Source organism: Dama dama, chromosome 8 (assembly GCF_033118175.1).
Source record: "Dama dama isolate Ldn47 chromosome 8, ASM3311817v1, whole genome shotgun sequence".
In the NCBI taxonomy this organism is placed as follows: domain Eukaryota; kingdom Metazoa; phylum Chordata; class Mammalia; order Artiodactyla; family Cervidae; genus Dama; species Dama dama.
The window spans coordinates 44,331,266-44,357,072 of NC_083688.1; the positions used below are offsets into that span (position 1 = coordinate 44,331,266).

General features: G+C 37.5%; 1 protein-coding gene across 1 annotated transcript in view; it reads left to right on the forward strand.

Annotated features, from left to right (window-relative positions):
• The window catches only part of TRAK2 (trafficking kinesin protein 2), a 65,988-nt gene extending 41,013 nt beyond the window's left edge, over positions 1 to 24,975 (forward strand). The window contains exons 4-16 of the mRNA XM_061149007.1: positions 3,402 to 3,478; positions 5,076 to 5,192; positions 6,398 to 6,607; positions 7,252 to 7,330; positions 8,268 to 8,398; positions 8,815 to 8,889; positions 10,116 to 10,253; positions 12,076 to 12,155; positions 12,459 to 12,656; positions 13,998 to 14,296; positions 15,851 to 16,117; positions 19,345 to 19,450; positions 21,075 to 24,975. Coding sequence (XP_061004990.1) covers positions 3,402 to 3,478; positions 5,076 to 5,192; positions 6,398 to 6,607; positions 7,252 to 7,330; positions 8,268 to 8,398; positions 8,815 to 8,889; positions 10,116 to 10,253; positions 12,076 to 12,155; positions 12,459 to 12,656; positions 13,998 to 14,296; positions 15,851 to 16,117; positions 19,345 to 19,450; positions 21,075 to 21,753 — 2,456 coding nt within the window. The 3' untranslated portion in view covers positions 21,754 to 24,975. The remainder of the gene's footprint in view (positions 1 to 3,401; positions 3,479 to 5,075; positions 5,193 to 6,397; positions 6,608 to 7,251; positions 7,331 to 8,267; positions 8,399 to 8,814; positions 8,890 to 10,115; positions 10,254 to 12,075; positions 12,156 to 12,458; positions 12,657 to 13,997; positions 14,297 to 15,850; positions 16,118 to 19,344; positions 19,451 to 21,074) is intronic.
• The last annotated feature ends 832 nt before the right edge of the window (positions 24,976 to 25,807 follow it).

Below are 25,807 nucleotides of genomic sequence, written 5' to 3' on the forward strand. Positions count from 1 at the left end.
TAATACTGACAACCCAGCACATTGTTTTACTTTTAACTAGAAGTAAGACTGTCATTAATAATTTGCTCTGGGTAATCCCTAGTTTCATTTTGAGCAGTGAAGCTGGGAAGAAAAATTAAAGGCTTAGGTTAAAGTAAAACCTGTCTCTGGTATCTTTTGAGCAATCTTCAGTGTTAAGATGGGTCCAGGGAACTAAAGATAACTTAACTCATCGTTTCTGCTGCCAACTCAGTGCATTGTTTACAGAGAATTTTAAATCGGGGCTGTTTCATACATACCAGTTTAAAGAGTATAGCTATGAATAGTTATGTAATACTTAGCAGTTTATTAAATACTACTTAGTAAATTATCATATTTGAACCTCCTAATGACCTTGTGAGACGCTATCACCTCCATATTATAATATGAATCTGAATCTCAGAAGGGGTTAGTGACTTGTTCAAGCTCACTCAAATACATGAATTCAGCTTCTCTGCTTCAAACCTCTGCTTTTTCACATTTCACGGCAAGCAAATTATAAAATCAGTCTAAATCAAACACAAGTTGGTTTCATTAATGCTCTCCAAAGTCAAAAGTTCCTCTCTTATTATGCATCATTGGCTTTAAAAGGTATTGCTTACTGTGCTTGTGGAATCATTTGGGTCCTATCTGTTCTTCTCTTTGGAGCTAAATTCAGTTCAGCTCAGTCGCTTAGTCGTGTACGACTCTTTGTGACCCCATGAACCGCAGCACGCCAGGCCTCCCTGTCCATCACCAACTCCCAGAGTCCACCCAAACCCATGTCCATTGAATCGGTGATGCCATCCAACCATCTCATCTTCTGTCGTCCCCTTCTCTTCCTGCCCTCAATCTTTCCCAGCATCAGGGTCTTTTCCAGTGAGTCAGCTCTTCACATCAGGTGGCCAAAGTATTGGAGTTTCAGCTTCAACATCAGTCCTTCCAATGAACACCCAGGACAGATCTCCTTTAGGATGAACTGGTTGGATCTCCGTGCAGTCCAAGGGACTCTCAAGAGTCTTCTCCAACACCACAGTTCAAAAACATCAATTCTTCGGCACTCAGCTTTGTTTATAGTCCAACTCTCACATCCATACATGACTGCTGGTAAAACTATAGCCTTGACTAGACGGACCTTTGTTGGCAAAGTAATGTCTCTGCTTTTTAATATGCTGTCTAGGTTGGTCATAACTTTCCTTCCAAAGAAAGGAGCAAGCGTCTTTTAATTTCATGGCTGCAATCACCATCTGCGGGGATTTTGGAGCTCAGAAAAATAAAGTCAGTCACTGTTTCCACTGTTTCCCCATCTATCTGCCATGAAGTGATGGGACCAGATGCCATGATCTTAGTTTTCTGAATGTTGAGCTTTAAGCCAACTTTTTCACTCTCCTCTTTCACTTTCATCAAGAGGCTCTTTAGTTCTTCTTCACTTTCTGCCATAAGGGTGGTGTCATCTGCATATCTAAGGTTACTGATATTTCTCCCAGCAATCTTGATTCCAGCTTGTGCTTCCTCCAGCTCAGTGTTTCTCATGATGTACTCTGCATATAAGTTAAATAAGCAGGGTGACAATATACAGCCTTGACGTACTCCTTTTCCTATTTGGAACCAGTCTGTTGTTCCCTGTCCAGTTCTAACTGTTGCTTCCTGACCTGCATACAGGTTTCTCAAGAGGCAGATCAGGTGATCTGGTATTCTTGTCTTTTTCAGAATTTTCCACAGTTTATTGCGATCCACACAGTCAAAGGGTTTGGCATAGTCAATAAAACAGAAATAGATGTTTTTCTGGAACTCTCTTGCTTTTTCGATGATCCAGTGGATGTTGGCAATTTGATCTCTGGTTCCTCTGCCTTTTCTAAAACCAGCTTGAACATCTGGAAGTTCACGGTTCACGTATTGCTGAAGCCTGGCTTGGAGAATTTTAAGCATTACCTTACTAGCGTGTGAGATGAGTGCAATTGTGCGGTAGTTTGAGCATTCTTTGGTATTGCCTTTCTTTGGGATTGGAATGAAAACTGACCTTTTCCAGTTCTGTGGCCACTGCTAAATTAGTCAAGTGCAATTACTGAATTTATGGAGTGTCAGAAATAATGGGTTTCAGTAATGCAAGGAATATAACAGTATACAGTTCATTTTATAGCAAGGGCCTACCTATAATGAGGTTTATTATAAAGAAAAAGAATTTTAAAGCTAAAAGGGTTATGATTCACAATAAAACTACAAAAAGTCCTGCAAGTCCTATTCCTTAATTATTGATATTAGCTTACATGATAGCTGATCACAGATGTTCAAAATAGTCACAACAGAATTCTAATTAATTTCCTTTATATATTCAGTTCAGTCACTCATTTGTGTCCGACTCTGTGACCCCATGGACTGCAGCATGCCAGGCTTCCCTGTCCATCACCAACTCCCAGAGCTTACTCAAACTCATGTTCATTGAGTCGGTGATGCCATCCAACCATCTCTTCCTCTGTCGTCCCCTCCTCCTCCCGCCTTCAATCTTTCCCATAATCAGGGCCTTTTCCCATGAGTCAGTTCTTCACATCAGGTGGCCAAAGTATTGGAGTTTCAGCTTCAGCATCAGTCCTTCCAATGAATATTCAGGACTGATTTCCTTTAGGATTGACTGGTTTGATTTCCTTGCAGTCCAAGGGACTCTCAAGAGTCTTCTCCAACACCACAGTTCAAAAGCATCAATTCTTCAGTGCTCAGCTTTCTTTATGGTCCAACTCTTACATTCATACATGAGTACTGGAAAAACCGTAACTTTTAACTCAACAGACCTTTGTCAGCAAAGTAATGTCTCTGCTTTTAAATATTCTGTCTAGGTTGGTCATAGCTTTTCTTCCAAGGAGCAAGTGTCTTTTAATTTCATGGCTGCCATCACCATCTGCAGTGATTTTGGAGCCCAAGAAAATAAAGTCTATCACTGTTTCCATTGTTTCCCCATCTATTTGCTGAAGAGATGGGGCCAGATGCCATGATCTTAGTTTTTTGAATAACTCCTCACAAACTCACCCCTCAATAACTTTAGATTAGGGTATAAAACGATTGGTAGTTCAGTTAATTCTCTGGCCTACATCTTCTAACATGAGTGAGACAAAATTCCAGTCTTACCACAGAAAGAGAAGATAGTCAGGAGGTGACTACCCTGTGACCAGTTGATACTTTCTCAATTCATTGTATGATATACGTTTTGTTTGTAGTACATTGGTCTGTCCTGACTCTCTAATGTGTGAAATATTTCTTTCCTTTTTCTTTTTTCACCTGTATTTTTATTCTAAATAAGTTTTCGTAAAAGCCTGGGTTGTTTGTTTTGTTGTTATCTTTCAATTCTTATGAATATTTAAAACTTTGTGTTATTTCTATATCCTATAAACAAGTTCTTTTGACTATCTTAGTTCTAGGCACAGACAGGGTGGAACAGATGACCAGAACTTACAATGACATCGACATGGTTACACATCTCCTGGCAGAGGTAGGAATGTGTCCTTTTTCTCCAGTGCAAAAAGTGAATGTTGAAGATCATTTAGGAGCTATTAAATTTGCACATCAATGAAGAATGGTGATGTCTTTGCCCTAGGTTGTTCTGTATAAGGTTGTTACAGCTAGAACAACTGGCATACCAACTGGTATTCCAAAGTAGAATGGCTTCTGAATTTTATTTTTATAAAGTTGCACAGCACTTAATTTTTTATTGTTGTGTTATAATGATGCTGGCTGGCTTCACTGTCTTAGAAAAGCAATCTTTAAAAAAAATATGTTTTTTTAAATAAATCCTTGCTGTCACTTACCCTGAAACAGAGCTCCCATTCAAGAAGCAGCTCGTTTGCAAATAAACACCAACAGTTTGGAACACCTTCCCTTTTCTACTTTCTTTCAGGCTATTATTTTAGCTCACTTTGTCCATGACATTTTTAGTATATGTGGTGTATCTCTTCCGAGTGGTGGTCTTAGAGACCTCTCCCTATGCTTCAAGTTCAGTTGATCTTATGGGAATTATCTTTCTTTTTGAAGTACCCTTCTCCTCACATGTCCCCCTCACCCCTGGCAGCTCCCCAGAATGATTTTATGTACGCCACTTAGCCTATATTGAAAATGAAATAAGTGGGCCTTGAAAATTTAGAGATAACCCATCTACCAGTTTTCATGTTACTATGGAACAAAAAAAAGCTTAATTTTATTTGCAGTGATTAATGTGAGCATAATCATATACCATAAGGCACTTATAGATGTTTTAATATATTGATAGTTTTCCATCCTACAGAATACAAGCCTCACCCCCACCATATAGAGGGAATCCCTATGCCCTTGCTAAGTTATTACCATCTACCCAGATAGAGTAACTCTTGCCTTGGGCCTCCCTTCATCATTACCACCAATTCCTTCAGACTCCCTACTTCTCTATACTCTGAGAAGAACCCTATAGCCTTGAAATGTCCAGTCTGTTATATCCCCTATTTTATTTCATATCATGATTCTTATACCAGTTGACAATAGGGTTCTTGATTATGCTTTCTTCTGAGCCTCTGGCTCTGAATGCATACAAACTTTGCCTTGGTTTTCTTTTTTTTTTTAATAGTGGAGTGCAGTTTATTACACCGGCGGGCCCAAGGCAGAGTCTCCTCTTAGCCAAGGGCCCCGACCAACATGCCTTGGTTTTCAACATGCCTACTGTATCATTACCATGCTCAAAGACAAATGCATTCAACAAATATTTATTGGGCTTTTACTGTGTGTCAGGCCCTGTCCTCAATTTTAAAGACTATATTAGTTTTCTGAGTTTCCAAAGTCATAAGTTTAAAGATAGAGTTGCTGTATCCTAATTAATAGGGTGATCAATAAATCTCACTTAATATTAAGAAATACTCTCTTGCATTTATAACTATGGTGGTCATCTATTTGACCACCTATTTTAAACACCATTTGTGTGTCAGGCTCTGTATTTGTTTGTATATCTGGGCATTAAAATGGGCCTTGATGCTTTCTAGGACATTGCTTTTAATGACTACAGGATTTCTAAACTACTACTTAATTTTGTTTGTACTCAAGAGATGTATTTGGTGTTTTAACAGAGGGATCGTGATCTGGAGCTAGCTGCTCGAATTGGACAAGCTCTCTTAAAGAGGAATCATGCCTTGTCTGAGCAGAATGAAACCCTGGAGGAGCAACTGGGACAAGCCTTTGATCAAGTATGTCTTGGATCAAGTATTTGCAGCATGAAACAGTTAGATTTGGGAAGTGGAGAATTTATTTTCCTGGTGTCCCTGAAATGATGACAATAGGTAGACAGATAATACCAGCACATGTTAACTGTTGGTATCCATTGAACTAACCAGCAGAGAAATGAAATGTTAATGTACAGAGGAGTACTCATGTGACTCTACCTTAGTCAATATAAAGTCTATATTGAGTACCCACAGTACCTGTGGCATCCTGTTTAGATTCTAATGGCTTCCCTGATAGCTCAGTTGGTAAAGAATCTGCCTGCTATGCAGGACACCCTGGTTCAATTCCTGGGTCAGGAAGATCCACTGGACAAGGGATAGGCTACCCACTCCAGTATTTTTGGGCTTCCCTTGTGGCTCAACTGGTGAAGAATCCACCTGCAGTGCAAGAGGTCTGGGTTCGATCCCTGAGTTGGGAAGATCCCCTGTAGAAGGGAAAGGCTACCAACTCCAGTATTCTGCCCTGGAGAATTTCATGGACTGTATAGACCATTGGGTTGCAAATTCTAACACTTTATCCTTACTCCTTCGTGTAAACTCTTTGTATTTTCTTATCTTAATATTTTAAAATATACCCCAAAGTAATAGATACCAAAGAAAGTATCTTTGTTCAAAAACCCAAATAAGAAAAGGAAAAAAAAAATTTAATTTGTTTCCTAGTTTCATTTATATTTTATATAAACACATAGTGTTTAGTAACAGTCAAGCTTTTGAGTTTAAAGTACTAATTCCCCAGAATTAAAGTTGGGAAGTCATATAGAGTTACACAGCTTAAAAATACAAACCTTTAGAATGAGAATTTGAAGTAAGGCTCTATTCTGATATTTTGAAGTTTCTTCTGTTTTGTTTTGAACTGTGAGTATGTCACCTTATGTGAAATTTCCTCCTATATTCCTATTATATTGAATACGGAAATTGGCTTTTCTTTTCACCTACTATAGAAAAAACTGTATTCATTGCGTTAATGCTCTGAAATTATAGCTCAGGAAATATATGAGGTTTTTGACTCTCTTTTTAGCCCTTATTACTTTAATCAATAGAACCTAGAAGCTGATTTTATGATTTTGTTTTATGGTGAGAAACAATTGCCCCATGAATTAGAAGGTATATTACTTGTAAATGATGTAAAATAAAGACTATTTTGTAAATCAAGCCCTTTTGATGTGCAGGTTAATCAACTGCAGCATGAGCTGTCCAAGAAAGATGAGTTGCTTCGAATTGTCTCCATCGCTTCTGAAGAGAGTGAAACTGACTCCAGCTGCTCTACACCTCTTCGCTTCAATGAATCCTTTAGCTTATCTCAAGGTTTGCTGCAGTTGGACATGCTGCAGGAAAAGCTCAAGGAACTGGAAGAAGAGAATATGCTTCTTCGATCCAAGGCACAGTCAACTTATTTCTCACTCTCCTTTACCTTAAAGGCTATCAGGTTTAGGTCTAGGTAGTATTGGGGTGAAATATGGCATAACTAAGGACTTGCTATTGACATTCCAATGGGGGTGGGGTGGGTGGCAGCTAAGGCACAGGTGATTGATTACCTTCCACTGTTACTTAGAGCCCACTGAAAAATGAATAGCAAGCTGACAGGCGAAAGAGGGGAAACCGCAGCATAGAATATATATGTTGTGGAGTTTGCACAAATAGCTAAATCATTACAACCAAAGTAAGAACTGTATTGGAAAATGTTTCATGAGCTTATATAATGGGGGAGGGTCAGAGAATGGATCAAAGTAGTGCTACTTAAACAAGTGACATTTTAGTTGAGGCTGAGGATTAGCCTATCAGAGATATATGATGGAGAGCAGGGGCTGGGGGTGGAGATGTGCAAAGGCCCTGCGAGGAATAAGGGGGAGATGTTTGTCATGTCCTATTCCATAATCTTTATTTTGTCATAGATAAAGCTTTATGAGTTTTTGTTTTCCTTTGCAAGTGATGATTATCTTAAATGAGTACTAAAAGTTTTCTTTAGTTAATACTAGAAAATAATTAGAAGATATTATCACATACTGATTTTTTTCCCTTGAAGGCTTGTCACATAAAGACAGAAACTATTACCTATGAAGAGAAAGAACAGCAGCTTGTCAGTGATTGTGTTAAAGAACTTCGTAAGTATTAATGTGTTCTGTTTTATAGCCTCTGGGTAATTCTTTGGTAGGGTATCACTAACTCAGAAATTAGATCAATGATTACAATAAAAGCATGTCAAGAAACAATTTGAATAGTTGCTGAAAATCTTGGTTTATAACATTGAGCCCACCACTCTAAATAAAGTTCCATTTGTATTTTTAAGAAATATCTTTGTCATCATTAAATAAAGACCTATATTTCTGCCTGTTACAGCACATTAAAATGAAAGGAACCAAAACTCTTATATTGTTGGTGGAGAAATAATCCTGTAGAGAATATGATTGCTAAAGTCAGGAAACTGATTAGTAGCAAAACTAGAGCTTAAATGATGGTGTAAAATATAACATTCAGGGAGTATTTGTTAAATGTAAACTGTGTTTCTATAAAAGAATATATTTTGCTTTCACGTATTATTACATAAAATTTTAAAAAATAAATCAGTTGGAAAACGATCAGCTTTACTAGAGAAAAAGTTTGAATCTCTCTATAAATGTATAGCCTTTGTTATATTTGTTAAGTTTGATTCTCATTTCTTTTGGGATCTTATTTATATCCCTGAAGATTACTCAAAGACATAACGTCTCGGCACTTGCTAACATGTATAATTCACCTATCTCTTTTCAGCCTTATCCTTCATAAAGAAAAAAACAGAGGCAAAATGTTTAGCTTGCTTGTCTTTATAAGTTCTCTGTTTTTGGCTTCAGTGCCTCTTATTAAATTCCCAGCATTCGTCTATTTCAGAAGAACCTTCAGTTTTCTCTGTTGGGTTATTCAGCTTTATTACTTTAAATTTATGTTAAAGAAAAATCAATTCATGATAGCTCAGTGCTTGTTACAAAACAGGATTTGGCCCACAGGCCATAGTTTAATGTCCCATATTTATATTAATTTTTAAATTTCTATTTTGTTTTCCAGGTGAGACCAATGCTCAGATGTCCAGAATGACTGAAGAATTGTCTGGGAAGAGTGATGAACTGATCCGATACCAAGAAGAGATTTCCTCTCTCCTGTCTCAGATTGTAGATCTTCAGCACAAACTGAAAGAAGTAGGTTCATTCACTCACCGACGTTTGTTGAGCAGTGGCCCGGCCCTTCTGCACTCTGCTCAGTGACAGTCCCTGCCCTGCTGCAGTGCCGGAGTCTGTCTGACTGCTGTTTCAGTCTTCTGTCATGAAATAGCATGAATAACTACTTTCAAATCATTATTTCTTTCTGGTAAATGAAATTATCTTTTCCTCAGAAAGTTGTGATATGAACTACTGACTCATGTTCTTTGTCCTTTAAACACCTTGATGGATTTTGTATTCTGCCCATTTTATTGCTATTGTTTGGCTTTTGAAAGGTTAGCTTTTGCTATTCCTCTGGACTGTCCCCTAAAAAACATTCTCCAGATGTCTTAAAAAGAGAGTAACCTCTATTTTACGTGGGAAGGCTTCACATGTCTCTTTTAATGTGTTGTTAGCACGTGATTGAGAAGGAAGAACTGAGACTTCACCTCCAAGCTTCCAAAGATGCCCAAAGACAATTGACAATGGAGGTAATGAGATCTGCCTTTATCTTGTATAATATGGGAGAGAGGAATGAATAGTTTCTTTCTTCTTTGTGAATAAGAATGATTAAAGATGATTACCAGGTTTGAAATAACCACAGAAGATTAAAATGAAATTATGAGATCCATGAAATAAAGCTTTTTTAAAATTCTGTCTCTAAAACTAATAACAACATGACAACATCCTTCTTAGCAGGGAAACCTTGAGTTTATAAGATTTTTTAGGAATGTGTGACCCCTTTACAGGCCTCTGTTAACTAACCCAATAGTTTTTAAAATAAGGCAATCTCCATTTTTAATAAGCACCTCTAGCCCTAGTGATGCTGATCATCTAGTCCACATAATATATACACTTGAAAAAATTTTTGAAGTTAAAATGTACTCTGAAAATTAGGTACTGTTTTAACATGCTTATGTAGTCTAACTATAAAAGAAAGTTTCTGAAACAAGGGAGAAGAAACTACTTGTTTTATGTCGATTGAGTACCCTGACATCTTTTTTTTTTTTTTTTAAGATTTTATTTATTTATTTATTTTGGCTGTGGTGAGTCTTCATTGCTGTTTACAGGCTTTTCTTTAGTTGCAGTGAGCAGGAGCTACTTTCAAATTGCTGTTGCATGCTTCTCATTGTGGTTGGCTTCTCTTGTTACGGAGCATGGGCTTCGGTAGTTGCAACTCATGGGCTCTAGAGCTCGGGCTCAGTAGTTGTGGCACATGGGCTTAGTTACTCCATGGCATGTGGGATCTTTTCAGACTGGGGACTGAATGCACTGTCCCCAGCATTGACAGGTGAATTCTTAACTGCTGGACCGCCAGGGAAACCCCCACCCTGACATCTTATAGACTTGATAGACATGATCTTGTCATTTGCAAATTTCAGAGAGATGTTTAACTTGACCATAGCTATTATACTTCCTCTATAAGTTTTTTTTTTTTAATAAGAAGCATTAAATACTGAATTGACAGCTATGGTTGTCTCAGTTACTTTTCACATTTTTAGGAAATTGTGTTTGTTTTTGATTCTGGCCAAGACACCTCTAAATCTGGCAGCTGGAAATACATATACTGTCCTTGCTTAGGCTGTTTCAGAGTCTTTGTAGAAAATTTAAATTCATAAAGTTAGTCCTCTGGATAAAATTTAAACTTATCTCAATTTTTTTCCTATTGTCACTTTGGAATATAATAAGGTACACTAATCACCCTCCAATCTTTCAGCTGCATGAGTTACAAGACAGGAATATGGAGTGTCTGGGAATGCTACATGAATCTCAAGAAGAAATAAAGGAACTTCGCAGTAGATCTAGCCCTGCAGCTCATCTCTACTTCTCTCAGCCATATGGAGTTTTCTCTGGGGTAAGGGACTGAGAAAAATATTATGTATTTAAGGAAACTTGCTTAAGATTTGATGGTCCTTGAGAGTAACAGGGTTTTAGGTAACTCTATTACCCCTTAATACTTCAATGAGTATATTATTTTTAAAAAAGGACCCTCTCAAGGACATTCTCCTACCTAACCACATACAACCGTCAACTCCAGGATATTGACATTGATACAATACTATCACTGTCTCATGCATAGAGCCCATTTAAATTTCGCCAATTGTCCCAGCAATGTCCTTTGAAGGATACATTGCATTGGGTTGTTACAGTCTGGAACAGTTCTTCTGTCTTTGCCTCATCATTTCTGACCTTTGTAGAATGTCTTCAGTTTTGGTTTGTCTGTTGTTTCCGCACAGCTGGATTTGGGTAATGCATTTTCAGCAGAAATGATTGCTTGTTCTCCTCAGTGCATCGCATTGAGAGGCACGCATTGTCTTTTTTTCCCATTACTGATGATGGGAATTACTGATGATGTTAATTAACTTTGATCCCTTGGTTAAGGTAATATCTGCCAGTGTTTTTCCACTGTAAAAATTTCCGTTGTTAATTAATTACGAGTTAATTGAATTAACATTACTAACTAACTTTGCAGTGATGAAAATTGTCAATACTACCTTAACCAAGTGATCAAAATGACTATTTTGGGGTGATACTTTGATACTGTTTAAATATTATGTTCCCCATCAATCTTTACCCACTAGTTTTAGCACCCATTAATGGGAATGTATCTGACTCAGTTATTACTATGGTAGTTGCCAAATGGTGACTTTTTAATTCCATCATTTTTTTCAGCTTTTTTAAATTGGCATTCTTTTGTAAGTTAGAACTTTTCTGTCTCATTTATTTATTCATTTGTTCATTTAGGTTATGCAGTATAGACCCATGAATTCCTATTTTAATCAATGGATTATAAGCCATTATTGCTCTTTTTTATTTTGATACTTATATTGTCCCAGATGTGGTCAGTAGGATCCCTTTCAGGCTCTTCTTGCCCTTTCCCTGGCCCAGCCCCTGAGATCAGCCATTCTCCAAGGAACTCTGGTTATTTTTAGTGAGGAATGACACTTAGAATCCAAAATCTGGGTGCTAGGTATGCCTTGCCACTACAGTTATCATTGCTTTCAGTCCCTCTCAACAGATAGAGCTAGGCAATATGTATGCACCCATATAAACACATGTATATCTATCTTTCTATTCATATCTTATGTTTACATGCATATTTAACATCATGAGTTCACACCAGTACCTCCAATTCTAGTCATTGTCAACTTAGCCCCATTGAGTCTATCATCCATGCTAATTGAATCTTCATCTTTGACCAGGGGAAGGAGAAGATTGCTGATTTTTATTTTAAACATTTTTTTATTTAGTAAAAGCTTTTCATGTTTATTATAGAAAAGTTAGAAACTACAGAGGACCAAACAGAAATTGTTAAATACTGTCAATCCTGACCTCCACAGAATCACTGTTAACGTCTTGGTTTATAGCCCTTCAAACCTTTTATTTTTCTGTATCTGTATATGTAATACTTTTATGTATCATAATTGGCTTTTCCCATTGCTTCCTGTAAAAATATATGATGAAAAAGTAGTCGTTTCTTGTATAAAAGCTACATTTCCAGAATGTCTCTTTGCTTCCCCTGCATTTTAGCCTATGACTCTTTTCTTGTGTTTTCTTTTACTATAACACTGAAAGTATTGGATTCTGGGAATTCTATTAAATAATTGAAAGGTCGTTTATTTCTCCTAACAGGCTTCTTGGTTAATCACTGTAGTACCCTCAAACTCTTTTCTTAGGAATCTCTGGCAGCTGAGATTGAAGGGACCATGCGTAAGAAGTTGAGTTTGGATGAGGAATCTTCTCTCTTTAAACAAAAGTAAGTACAGATTGCATGTGTTGTTACTAGACCATTGGGATGGAAATTGAAAAGAAGCTGCAATCCAAAGTGACCAGTATTATGAGATTCAATAGTATATCTTCTTACCATTCAGTTCTTTCCTGATGGTGCTCCCATCTGTGAGAGCATTCTCTTGTTCTGAAATTTATTTTCTAATGATTCTCCCAAACTTGAGAGGCTTTTCAGGGTGGCTTTGTTTTTAAAGAGCTGCGTTTACATGCCTCTTGTCTAGAGTGCTCCAGTGGTAGGCAGTGGCAATAATGAACACTTCTTTTTTGACAGAGCCCAACAGAAACGGGTATTTGATACTGTCAAGGTTGCCAATGACACCCGGGGTCGCTCTGTCCCGTTCCCGATTCTACTGCCCATCCCAGGCTCCAATCGCTCAAGTGTCATCATGACAGCAAAACCATTTGAATCTGGCCTAGAACCAACAGAGGGCAAAACAACCCAGAAGAGTAACTTGGAGGAGGACCCAGGGTAAGAAATATGGATTCACACACAAATTCCAGCATTGTTATGTGCTGTCTGAAGACAACACTGAAAGGAACTATCAGTTCTCATTCAGTAATGATGCCTTGTATCATTATTTGTTAGATGGATCACTGGAGTGAAAAGGTTTAATTAATTATATTCAAAATGGAGTTTGCATTGAACTATAAAATTCTTTACTTCTTTCTTCTCTGGTTTGGCAAAATTTGAGTCTATATCTTTGTGTTCAGAATCAAATTTGTTTGAATCTGTTTGGTCATTGGCAGTTATGCATAGCATTAGATGACAGTTTCTCATAACCCGTGCTCATGATTTCAGCTTCTTTGGTGCCTTTACGATAAACAATAATCTTGAATACCTATTAAGGAAAACTAGATTGTTCTTAATTTCCTGTTTGTTTAAATTGAGATTTCTGTTTCTGTTTTTTTTATTAATTCAGTTCATTGAATTTTGTTTAACTAGAAATTAAAGAGAATTATTGGAAAGTCAACTGAAAGTTTTTGAAAATTAGATGTTTGGCACCTGAGAGAAGTCTTTCCTAATGCAGAAATCCATTACCCTGGTTTTTTATTGTATTGTCTGGTCTTAGGGGTAGATTCTGTACCCATGGTGGCCTTATCACTGTACACAGTTACCTTAGGAAAAGATCTAACAAGAACGTCTATGTGAATTCACACGTGGAATGCCTAAAACTTGGCTTACTACTCTTACTTTTGGTATCAGTTGTAAGATATCTCTGATTTTTTTAATCTTCAGAAGTGAAAAACTGTGTGTTGCGGAGCTGTGAAAATGCGGTATTTATGAATCTTGTTTTCTTTTAAATGTCTGCAGTATTCATAGAGGATTCTATGGCCTAAAGTAAATTTTTTCACATTTTACTATTTTTGAAATTGTTTATCTTTTGCAGCTAATGATGTGTTGTAGTATAATGAGTAGCATTTTTAATTTCTTAGTAATACATAAAATAATGGTACCTCTTGCCCTCAGTGGTTTACAGATTCAGTGAAATAAGACAATATTTAGTTTTTTGACTACCTAAACTGAATTTATAGATGGTCGTTATCTATAGCTTCATAAATTAAGTGGAACAGAAATTTTAATAAATACAATGTAATATAGCCTATCTGAAGTCATCTGAAATGATTTATAAAAATGTTACAAGGTAGTATTAGAGATTTGGGTTTGTTACTATTTCTGTATTCCAACTATCTAAGAAAAATATGTGTTTTTAAGATCAGTCTCTTGAACATTCACCATTGTGGAAAGGAGAGCTCTTTGCTGTGCTTCTGACCCTCACAGATATAGTCAGTGAATGTGATCTTCCCGTAGGAACATCCAGAAGGCGGATCAACCAGGACTCTCTACAGAGAGCGATTTGGCAACAGCACTTCATCGCCTGAGTCTGCGGCGGCAGAACTACTTAAGTGAGAAGCAGTTCTTTGCAGAAGAATGGCAGCGGAAGATCCAAGTTCTGGCTGACCAGAAAGAAGAGGGCAGTGGCCGTGGCACGCCCACAGAGAGCCTGGCCTCCCTCTGCACTGACCAGTCGGAGATCACAGACCTCAGCAGTGCCAGCTGCCTTCGAGGTTTTATGCCTGAAAAATTACAAATTGTCAAGCCCCTTGAAGGTAATAAGTGAGGGCCATTTCTAAGCCATGTTGCTGATGGCTTTGCCTTCCCCTGGAAATGAAATGTCTCTTGTAATTATAAAAACTCTATGTGCAGGAGCTATCTTTATTATCCCTAAATCTTCACTGTTCATGTGACCATGCACTGCAGAACTTTGTGGAAAAGTAATGAAGAGATTTGCATTCTCCATGGCCATCAGCTATCAGCTCTCCTCTACAGATGTTGTTTTTATACAAATTTGGGGGAGGAGAAGTAATCTTTTCTTGTCCTTTGCTGAGGAATATCCTTGATAGTGGGGCATTCCAGGTAGCGCTAGTAGAAAAGAACCCATCTGCCAGTGCAGGAGATGTAAGAGATGTGGGGTCAATCCCTGGGTTGGGAAGGTCCGCTGAAGGAGGGCACAGCAACCCTTTCCAGTATTCTTGCCTGGAGAATCCCATGGACAGAGGAGCCTAGCAGGCTACAGTGTTTAGAGTTGCACAGAGTTGGGCATGACTGAAGTGACTTAGCATGCATGCACACATCCTTGATAGCAGTTTTCATGATAAGATAAATGAGATATGACAGATGAATAAAAATAATCTAGACGGAATACTTCATCTCTACCTTCCGTTTCAAGAAAGAGGTCTTTACCCAAAGAGTGTCTTTTACTTAGAGGTGTGTGCGCCTGTATTTTTCTTTTGTTCAGTTAGAAAATGTTAATTTCAGGTCAGTTTCTATTCTCTCTTAAAATGGGACTTGAATTTAAAATAGATTTCTTTGTTTTATGGAATATTGACAATCTTCAAATGATCCTCTGCTATTACCATAAAAGAGTCTGCATTAGACAGAATTTTGAGTTGATAACCTAGAAGGCCCTCTCAAACTCAAAGGTGTTATGTTGGTTTTCTTTATTAATGGTCAGTGCAGGTGTTTGCAGCTATTTTTAGGGTTAAATGACTCTCAGTGACAAGAAGCAACTGCATCTGGTGCAGGCATTTGGGATGATCATTAACCTGCATTTGCAGACAGAAGCGGTGGGGATATGTCCTCCTTTTATCATTTCCTTTGCTTTCCTACTCTCCCTGAGATCCTAGTGAAAGGACATGAACACAGTGGAGAAATATTCAAAAAAAATCACTGTAATTCAAGATGCCTTCCAACCTAGGAGCCTAGCTTTTGAGTTCAAAGTTCGTAAGCATAGTTCCAAAACAAAAGAATATTGACTTTTGTCACCTAGAAGAACACAACCCCACATTGTACATATCTTTCTTCTCATCACTGCCTCAGCATCCTAGTTCCTATTAAGCATGTTGAGTTGGTTTTTTCACCCCTGCTTTAGATGTCCTTTTTAAAGTTAACTTTTGAAATAAAAAGATGATTATTCTTACCTTTAGTATCTTGTTAGTTTTCCACAGAGAACTTCAATGTACAAATTTTACCAAAATAGTAAGACTGAAAAAGCAGTTTTATTATTATCATTACTTTTTTACACACGTAATTTTAGCTTCTTTCAAGATTTAATATTTGTGGGAAATTCAAAATATGTTCCTTTTTTTTGTTTGCATACTCAGGATCACAAACTTTGCATCAATGGCAGCAGCTTGCTCAACCAAATTTAGGAACCATTCTTGACCCACGACCAGGTGTCATCACTAAAGGCTTTACCCAGTTGCCCAAGGATGCCATCTATCACCTCTCAGATTTAGAAGAAGATGAAGAGGAAGGTATCACTTTTCAGGTTCAGCAACCTCTTCAAGTGGAACAGAAAACATCAATATCCCAACCGGTAACAGGAATCTTTCTGCCACCCATGACTTCAACTGGTGGTCCAGTTACAGGTGAGAAGAGTATAGCTTGTAACCAATAGTACTTTGCTTTCTGCATCACTGTATGGTCAGCTGACTGCTTCTACTTAAGTCTTACTGGAGTGTACTCATCTTGAAAATAGGGTAGTAGATATGCCCTATTCTAAAGGCATAAGTGCCCCTTCTGATTCTCTCCATGTCTTAGCCAACCTGCATAAGTAGATCAGGCAGAGAGGAGAGAGCACTTCAGTCAATGGTTCACAAACCTTTAGGACTCAGCATCTCTTTACACTCTTCTTTTTTTTTTAATTGAAGGATAATTGCTTTATAGTATTGTGTTGGTTTCTACCAAAAATCAACATGTATCAGACATAGGTTAACCCATGTCTCCTCTCACTTGAACATACCCCCTATCTCCCTCCCCATCCCATCTTTACATTCTGAAAAATCATGAAGAATTCCAGAGAGCATGTCTGTGTGGGTTGTATCTACTCATAATTTACCATATTAGAAATAAAAACTGAGAAATTATAAAAATATTTATTAACTCATTATTTTAAAGTAGTTACATATTAACACAAATAATATATTTTATGAAAAATAGCTATATTTTTTCAAGTAGTGAGAAAAATGGTTTAGTTTTATAATTTTGCAAGTCCCTAATTTACAGATTAATGGAAGATAGCAGGATTCTTGTGTCAGCATCTACATTCAGTCTATTACAATATGTTGTTTTGATTGAGAGTATGAAGAAAATACAGGCTTCCCAGTTGGCTCCGGGGGTGAAGAATCCACCTGCAATGCAGGAGACACAGGAGATGTGGGCTTGATCCATGAGTTGGAAAGATCCTCTAGAGGGGAGCAGTATTCTTGCCTGAAGAATCTCATGGACAGATGAGCCTGGTGGGCTGCAGTCCATAGAATCTCAGAGAGTTGGACATGACTGAAGTGACTGAGCATCCACACTTGAAGAAAATACAACATTGCCATCATCAAAAAATCTGCAAATAATAAATGCTGGAGAGGGTGTAGAGAAAAAGGAACCCTACACTGTTTGGAATATAAATTGGTACAGCCACTATGGACAGCAGTATGAAAGTTCCTTAAAAAACTAAAAATAAAGCTACCATATGATCCTGCAATCCCATTCCTGGGTATATATTTAGAGAAAACGTTAATTTGAAAAGCTACATTCACCCCAGTATCCACTGCAGCACTGTTTACAGTAACCAAGACATGGAAGCAACCTAAATGTCCATCAACAGATGAATGGATAAAGAAGATGTGATACATATATATTACATAATACAACAGAATTATTCAGCCATAAAAAGAATGAAATAATGGTGTTTGCAGCAATATGGATGGACCTAGATATTATCATACTAAGGGAAGTATGCAAGACAGAGAAAGACAAATATTACATGATATTGCTTATATGTGGAATTTTTAAAAAATTAATATAAATGAACTTATATACAAAACAGAAATAGATCCACAGATGTAGGAAACAAATTTGTGTTTACCAAAAAAGAAAGGAGGGAGGGAGGAATAAATTCGAAGTTTGGAATTAACAGATACACACTACTACTATTTTATAAAATTAATAACCAACAAGGACCTAAGGACCAAATTTACAGCACATGGCACTATACTCAATATTTTGTAATAATCTATAAGGGAAAAGAGTATAAAATAATGTATGTTTATATATGTAACGGAATCATTTTGCTATATACCTGAAACTAACCCAACATTGTAAATCAACTATACCTCAATAAAATAAAAAAAAACTTAAAGTTTTAAAAAAGAAAGTACAGCCTCACACAGATATCTGGTTGGAAAAGGAAAGTGTGTTTTAACAGACTCTTCAGATATTTGTGAATATTACACCAAAACTTGATAAGTGGTAGTTTCTTTAAGGTTTATAACAATGTGAATTTAAAACTTTTCATACTTTGTAACATTAAAATCTACTAGTCTGTTCTATACTCTGAATACATCTTTTACCCATGCATGCTTTATAACATCATGCACTGGTCATTTGGAAAATATTGGTTCACTAAGTTATGTAGATCTTCCAAATGTTGACACATTCCATTATATAATACAATAAAATCATGTAATATTACCCATCTATCTCATTGGGTAAGTCTTTTAGTACTAGAAAGCTTTCAAGCTCTCAGTGGTGGGTTCAAGTCTACCAAAATGGTCATTTTCACTTCAAAGCTCAAATTTTGTCACCGGCAGCAAATCCTTTCAGCTATTTTCTTGAAGAGACAGGCTCACTACATTCTTTTTCAAGAAAATGTTGCCATACTGTATAACACAGGGAATTCTGCTCAGTGTTATATGGTCTGAATGAGAGGGGCGTTTGGGGGAGAATGGACACATGTATATGTTTGGCTGAGTCCCTTTGCTTTCCACCTGAAACTCGCACTTTATTAGTCAGGTATTCCTCAATATAAAAAAATGTTGCCACATATTCAAATCTGAATAAATGTAGTTTTTGTATTAATTGTTCTTTCAAGTTAAAATGGTGTTCTGTCAAAAAATATAAAACTTAATTGCACTTGTGCTTTTCCTTCATGTAAGCATTGTATCTCTGTATACTGCAAAGAAGTACTTCCCATTTCATCACACAGAATATTAAAAAGATTCAAGGGCCAAGATTTACTAATTTATACTGCTTCATCAAGGGCATTTTTGTGTGAATTTGGCCTTTTTTTGCCACTGTAATTGGACAGCAATGGGAGATGCTTGTAGCACTTGGTGCTTTTGCCCTGCTTTGTGCTCAGGAGCCGATAGCTTCACGCACTGTCACCTTTGAGTCAGCAGTGCAAGTGCCAGCCCAGTAGGAGAGACAGACAGCACCTTCGTGTTGCCGTGACAGTAGTTATGACCTGCGGACCCCATAACATGGTGCAAATCACACGTTGAGAACCACTGGAGTAGTTTGGCTAGAAAGATTGGATGACTAGTTCTTGGTTTGATTTTAATTTTTTTTTTTTTCAGAATGTGTTTGTCTCTTGTTTCTAAGCTGTTTTAAATCCGTTTGAATTACAATTTCAAATTACTAAAGGATTCAGCTATGTACTGATCAGTGGATACTATTACAGTGTGTATATTTCATTTCTAGATTGTGGAATTTTTGTATAAAAGAACAGTTGATAAATGTTGTACTATTAATAATGAACTTTCTACATTATTAACCTAGTCTTTCAATTTTGTGTTTGATTCCCTAAAATTCTCCACTTCAGTTGCAACCTCAAACCCAGGCAAGTGTCTGTCCTGCACAAACTCGACATTTACTTTCACCAACTGTAGGATATTACATCCCTCTGATATCACCCAGGTTACCCCCAGGTAAGAGGGGCTGGGCAGTTGGAGTCCTTACTTCTTTCTTCAAATATGTTTTACTAAATTTCTTTTTTTAATTACTGTCATTTTAATTCCTAGAATTTTAATGTTCTGTGATAATTTGCCTTTAGAATATTTTCACATTGTATTTTCTCATTTGATGATTATAACTCTTTGAAGTAGACAAAGAGTGAGTATGTAGTGTCTAAATGAAGAAAATGAGGCGAAGAACGTTTGGGTGACTGGTTCAAGGATAGAGAGGCAGTAAATGACCCAACTGAGCCCATACAGAGAATTAGCCAAACGGAACAGCTGGAGGACCTAGTTCTCCGTACAAGACTGCCCTCGGTTCTGATGCCACCTGCAAGTTCAGGAGATTCCCGAAACCCTGCTCTTGTTTGACTGATATTCTAGAAGGACTCACAGAACTCTCTCAGAGCTCTCATGCACGTGGTTACTATTTATTACAGGGAAAGGTTACAGGATAAAATTAGCTGAAGGAAGAGACTCTGACAGGTCAGAGTCTGGGAGGACTATACACATGAAGCTTCTTTAGGATTCATTACTTTCCTGGAATTGATGTTTGACAGTGCACACAGAGTACTGCCAACCAGGGAAGCTCAACTAAGCTTCAGGGTCCAGATTTTTACTGAGGTTTCACCGTGTAAGGCGTGATTGACTACCCATATAGTTATACCTCACTGTAATTATAATAACTCACCTCCAGGTCCACTGACCCAAAGCTTCGACCCTGAATCACAGGGTTAGTTTTCCTGGCATGGCCAGTCCCCACCCTCCAACTACAGGCTATGGCCAAGTCCACCCCAAGATCTAGCTAGTGTGGCCAGCCTCCTTCCTGAACAAACATACTTCTAGCAAACATGGCGTAGATTACCTCCCAGAAGCTGAGGGCAAAGGCAGAAACCTCTGGGCAGTCCAAATCACGTACTACACAGGCTAGAACAATAAGCAGTATTGCTGCAGTTTCTATCCTACCAATTCCCGGAAGAATTGATGGTAGTTTCCAGAGATACCTAGAACATTGCAGGAATAATGTTAACTAGAAGTATAGAAGAATAATTATTAAAATAATTTTAAAATATTTAATTATTTAGAATAATTAAAATATTATGAAGAATTAAGTTTCTCCTTCAATGAGCATCTTAGATTTAATTTTGAAAAATTGTATTTTCTAAAGGGTTAAAGAATTGTTTAACTGTGGGTTATCATCTTTTGGTGTATTTTGCTTTACAGAATGAATATATTAGTAAAAATTTCTAAAGTTTAGTTTCTTCAGTATTTAAATTTCTTTAATTTTTTAATCGTAAATTTTAGTTATATTTCCACAGGTAACATATTTTAGAGTTAAAATTTAAGAATAAGTTTATCTAAGAGTATAGTAAACTTTTTCATATTCTGTGACAATAAATATGTTTCAGTAAGTTAATGACTAAATTGCAAATAACTAATCTTTGAAGTAACACATCAGAATTTTCATTCCTCAGATACTGATGTGTTACTTGTTCCTCTGCATTTGCTATGGATAACTGTAATTACCTTAAATGCTCACTTTGGATTACTTTTTATTCTTAAGCACTCCCTCCTGCTTTTTTTTTTTTTCTTTGTAAAGCTCTGGCTTCCCTTCCTTATCCTGTGGAAGCAGTGGTACCTGCTCATCAAGCACGGCGGTGAGTTCTCCTGCCATGTCCTACAGGCTCAGCATTGGCGAATCTGTCACCAACCGACGCGATTCCACCATAACCTTCAGCAGCACCATGAGCTTGGCCAAACTTCTACAGGAGCGAGGCATCTCCGCTAAAGTGTACCACAGCCCAATTTCAGAGAACCCCCTCCTCCAGCCTCTCCCTCGAGGCCTGTCTACCCCTTCCACACCACCAAATTCACCATCTCATTCCCCTTGCCCTTCTCCTTTGCCCGTGGAGCCTCGAGTGCATCTCTCTGAAAATTTTTTGGCCTCCCGACCAGCGGAAACATTCCTCCAAGAGATGTATGGGCTGAGACCATCCCGAAACCCCCCTGATGTTGGCCAGTTGAAGATGAACTTAGTGGACAGGCTGAAGAGACTGGGGATAGCCAGAGTGATCAAGACCCCCAAGGCCCAGGCAGATGGAAGAAGCCAGGAGGCAGGAAATAGTCTTCAAAGACCAAACTCTGCTGTCTATTTAAATTCAGGGAGCAACTTACTGAGTGGACTTAGAAGGAATCAGAGTCTTCCAGTCATGATGGGTAGCTTCAGCACCCCAGTTTGCACATCATCCCCCAAAATGGATATCCTGAAGGAGCATTGAGGTTCAGCAGTTGACTGACCTCTTATCAAGTTAGCACATGAAGGAACAATTTGCACTGATTATATGTAGTCTTGTCTGAGAGAAAAGGAATGTCGCAGAAGGGTTGTGAATGTAGAAAGGGGAGGGTGGAAGAATGGAAACAGGGTTAGCATGAGGTCTGTCTGATAACTTGGAAGTATAGATGAATGGGCCATGAGTATTTGGAGGCAAGGGAAAGAAGAAAGGTTGAATGTAGCCCTTCAGTTGGTTTTTCTTGTCTTGAAAATAAAAAGTGACTAGAAAATAAATCCAGTAATATTGACACAGCAGAAATACTGAACTTCCTAGTACACTTACTTCTGGTGAGCGTAAGCAGGAAGGACCTAGGTTAGGAGATGGGATAGAAGAAGGAGCAGCTTGGACCACTGCCTTTAGAAAGCTATTCCAGAAGGTTGCTGGGGTAAACTCGGTCTGTTACTGAGACGACAGTGATATGGCTTTTATGTTGGCCCCTGTTAACGTCTGGTTAAATTACACATCCACCAGAAAGTAAGCTCACTGCATTATCAAACAAGGAATTTCACCTTTTTCATAAGATCAGAGTAGTGGAGACTCCCTTTTTGCTTTCTGTTTTCAGGCCTTTGAACCCCTGGGAGCCCAAATGTCATCCACATTCCTTTTGCATTTGTGATTAATAAGTGTTCAGTTTTTTAATTTGTATTTTTATACAGTATCCCCCTCAAACAGTGTAAGTTGGGGATGGGGGTAGGGAGGATTTATTTTAAGAAGGGACGTGTGGGTACATTGGAACCAAGGAATCTTGTTTTCAGAGTATTTCTTCTGAATAAAAGCAATGACCAAGGCGTATGAACATAGTTACATGTCTTTCAAATTTCCTTGGAGGCTGAAAGGGTTAAACCAGAAGTGCAATCAATAGGAATTTGAGAATGTTGTATATTTATGTCTGTAAGGTTTTTTGTAAGGAAGGTTGATTGCAAGTAAACTTTTTCCAAAATATGCTATGCATGTTTTAAATGAAGGATAACATGTATTTGCACAAAAATTCTCAGGCACAGTCTATTATTATAAACTGAAGTAAAACCCAGGTGCTTGCTTTGAGATTGTTTTTTAATATAAAATAAAATTAAGACACATTTGCCTTTTTCTTGATATCTGTAGAATTAGAGAATGAACTTTTTAATGGGAAAGTCAAAGCTTTTGTTTTTTCTCTGGGATTCTGTTTTTGTTTTTAACTATGTGACCTGGCAAAGTGAAACTTGGGATTAGGTTTCAGCTTCCAGCAGTGTGATGCAAGGCTGTGAATTAGGAAGAAACAGACCTGTTCTTTGAGTATTGCTGACCAACGTCTTTATTTCGGCCGTACAGTTCAGAAAGAAATGCCATCACACAAAAGGCATAATGGAGAGAAGCTAGAAGGGGGCTAGTTATTTTTGAAAAGGAGAGGCATATTACTTGATCTTTTCAGTGTTTCATGAGCAGATGTTTTGCCCCTTTGTTCTGACTTAAAGTGAAAGGCCATTTTCTGAAGAATTCTTGATGGGAGTGTTGCTCCTGGGGCTCCCATCCGCACACCTGTTACAGACCAGAGGAGGGCCTTCTCTCTTCTCGAGCTGCTTCATGTGCTCAAAACACACGTGCAGTAGTCAAATGTGTGAGTTTTCTGTGCTTTTTAAAGATCTTTTAAATTGACTTTTCTAAGTAAATTTCTCAAGAACAAAAAGTGAGAGTGTCCTCTCCCTATTCTCTCCCCCTTGCTCAGTCCTTCTGAAGTCAGAAGACTGTATATGTAGATGTTCAGAAAGGATTCCAGCTGGCATGTAAGTGAATGTCAGTGTCCCGAATGTGAACCAAAAGAATTCCTGATGTTTCAGTTTCTAAAATATTCCCATTTTAAATGATAGTATTTGAGTTTCTGCTTCATAAAGTGACTCTGGGGTGCTTATTTTAGACAATTCTTTAAGCTTTTTATTTATTCTCTAAGAAAGTAATCTTTCTGTTGCCAGTTGCCGAGAAACATCAGAATCTAGGAAAATGTAGGGCCAGAGAGTAGTACAAAGTGTTAAATTATCAGAGTTTATGTATATTATATAAACAGCTATAAATTAAGCAAAATTTGGGCATGTTGTGTATAATTAGTATACTTGTAAAATAACTGATGCTAAAATGATTGCTTTAGAGGCAGGGCAAGAGTGTATTCACAGCCAAATAAGCCCGTCTGATTAAAGAAAAGCAGACTTTGGTTTTTGAAAATTAAACTGATGTTGCTGTTCCACCAGAAACACGAGGATTAAAAACTGATGCTTGCTTGTCTCTAGAAATGAATCCCGTTTTGAAATTGGGTTTTGTTATTTTTGAAATTTCCATCTAAAATCACTTTTGAATACTGCCTGAGACTCTCTATTATAATGAAATAGTGTATAAAGGACAGTAAGAACTGGAGCCTTGTAGCAAGTTCTTTCTTAATTTATTTGTTATGCTTTAGCACTGTTCACATTTTAATTTTCCTGTATCCACTGTGTAGGTACTTTAATTCCAGTTTGGAAAACGCCAGTCTTTCTTTTTTCTTCTGAAGGTTCTCAATGATTATACCTCAGGTATTTCTGAGTATCCTTTTGCCTACTAGGAGGGATACCTTCCCTGTGAACTCAGAATTAAAAGTTCTCCAGAATTATCATGATCCCAAATCTTATGTAAATAGCTTTACCCATGGGTCTTGGAAAAAAAGTTAATGACCATTGTTAAAGTAGTTTTTTACAAAAATTTTGTACTCTATGTCCTTGATTTGACCTGAATAAACAGACTTTGACGAAGGGAGGCATGTTATCGGCAGCTCACAAGAGCCTGTTCTCTAGAAAAGGTGTATTTTTATACAGTATTCAAAGCCTGTTATTTTATTCTGGTACTTAATTAGTACTTGTTGTTCAAACATTGACTCTTGACATCTGAAAGCAGGGCTCTTGGTGTTCAGTGGCCCACTCCCCGGATACCTGCATCCTGTACAGGCCTGAGCCTGGATCCCGAGCGCATCACAGCAGGGTCAGCGCTGAGTGGCTGCTTTGCCTTCACGGCTCTCCGGGAGTGAGTGGCGTGGGGCCCGCGGTGGCTGCCAGCGAGATACTGTAGTGTGATATCTGGGGCTTGACTTGGTCAAACAGCTCTTTATGCACCTACCTTTGCTTTGTCGAATGTAAATCAGATAATAAACATGAGTATCTTCTTCAATTTTGCTTTGTCTTTCTGTGGTTTTGTCCCAGTTCTTTTCACAGATAATCCTGCATGAAGTCTTTCCTTTCTGTTATGTTGTTTTGGGTACAGAGAACAAGCTCTATTTGCCAAACCAATGATAGTCATGAGTAGTAAACAGATATTACTGTATTTTCTTAGATTTTTTAAAATAGAATAACCATATTGTTTCCTCAGCAAAGCATCAGCAACAGAAAACTAAAACCTAAAGTTGTTGATATGCAGATCCTTAATTTGAAAAGACTCAGGAAGTAAGAAGCAATTCTGATGGTCCACAACTGACCACTGATACTTAACTATTTAGAAAGTGTTTCCAAGAAATTAAATTTGAAAATTGTTGGATTTTAATAGAAAAGATTCTTTGATGTTCCTTTTTCTCTGTCACATTTTAATTGCTATATTTTTTTAAAGCTCATATGAGCATTTTGTGAGAAATGAGTCTCCACTTCTTTGATAGATAATTTAGTGATGTTCCAAGCATCTTTGATTGTGTTTTCTTTCACAAATGATTATCAGTGGATGTGTTTGAAGTTCAAAAACCTGATGAAATAAGGCTAAAGATTTGAGGCTTTCAGCATTCTGTTGCCTTTCGTTTCTGTTTTTATTATATGTTTGAGTTATGCTAGTATTGGTTTTTCTTTTTTCTTTTTTTCATTAGTTTTTATGAAGTAAGGCTAAAGTGCCAAAAAAAAATTTTTTTTTTTTTATGAAAAAATGTTGGGCAGGTTTGCCAAAGATGCCAAAACACAACTGTTAGGCATGAAGTGCTCTATTCTTCAGCATAAGGAAGTGTGAGTGAAGCACATCAAAG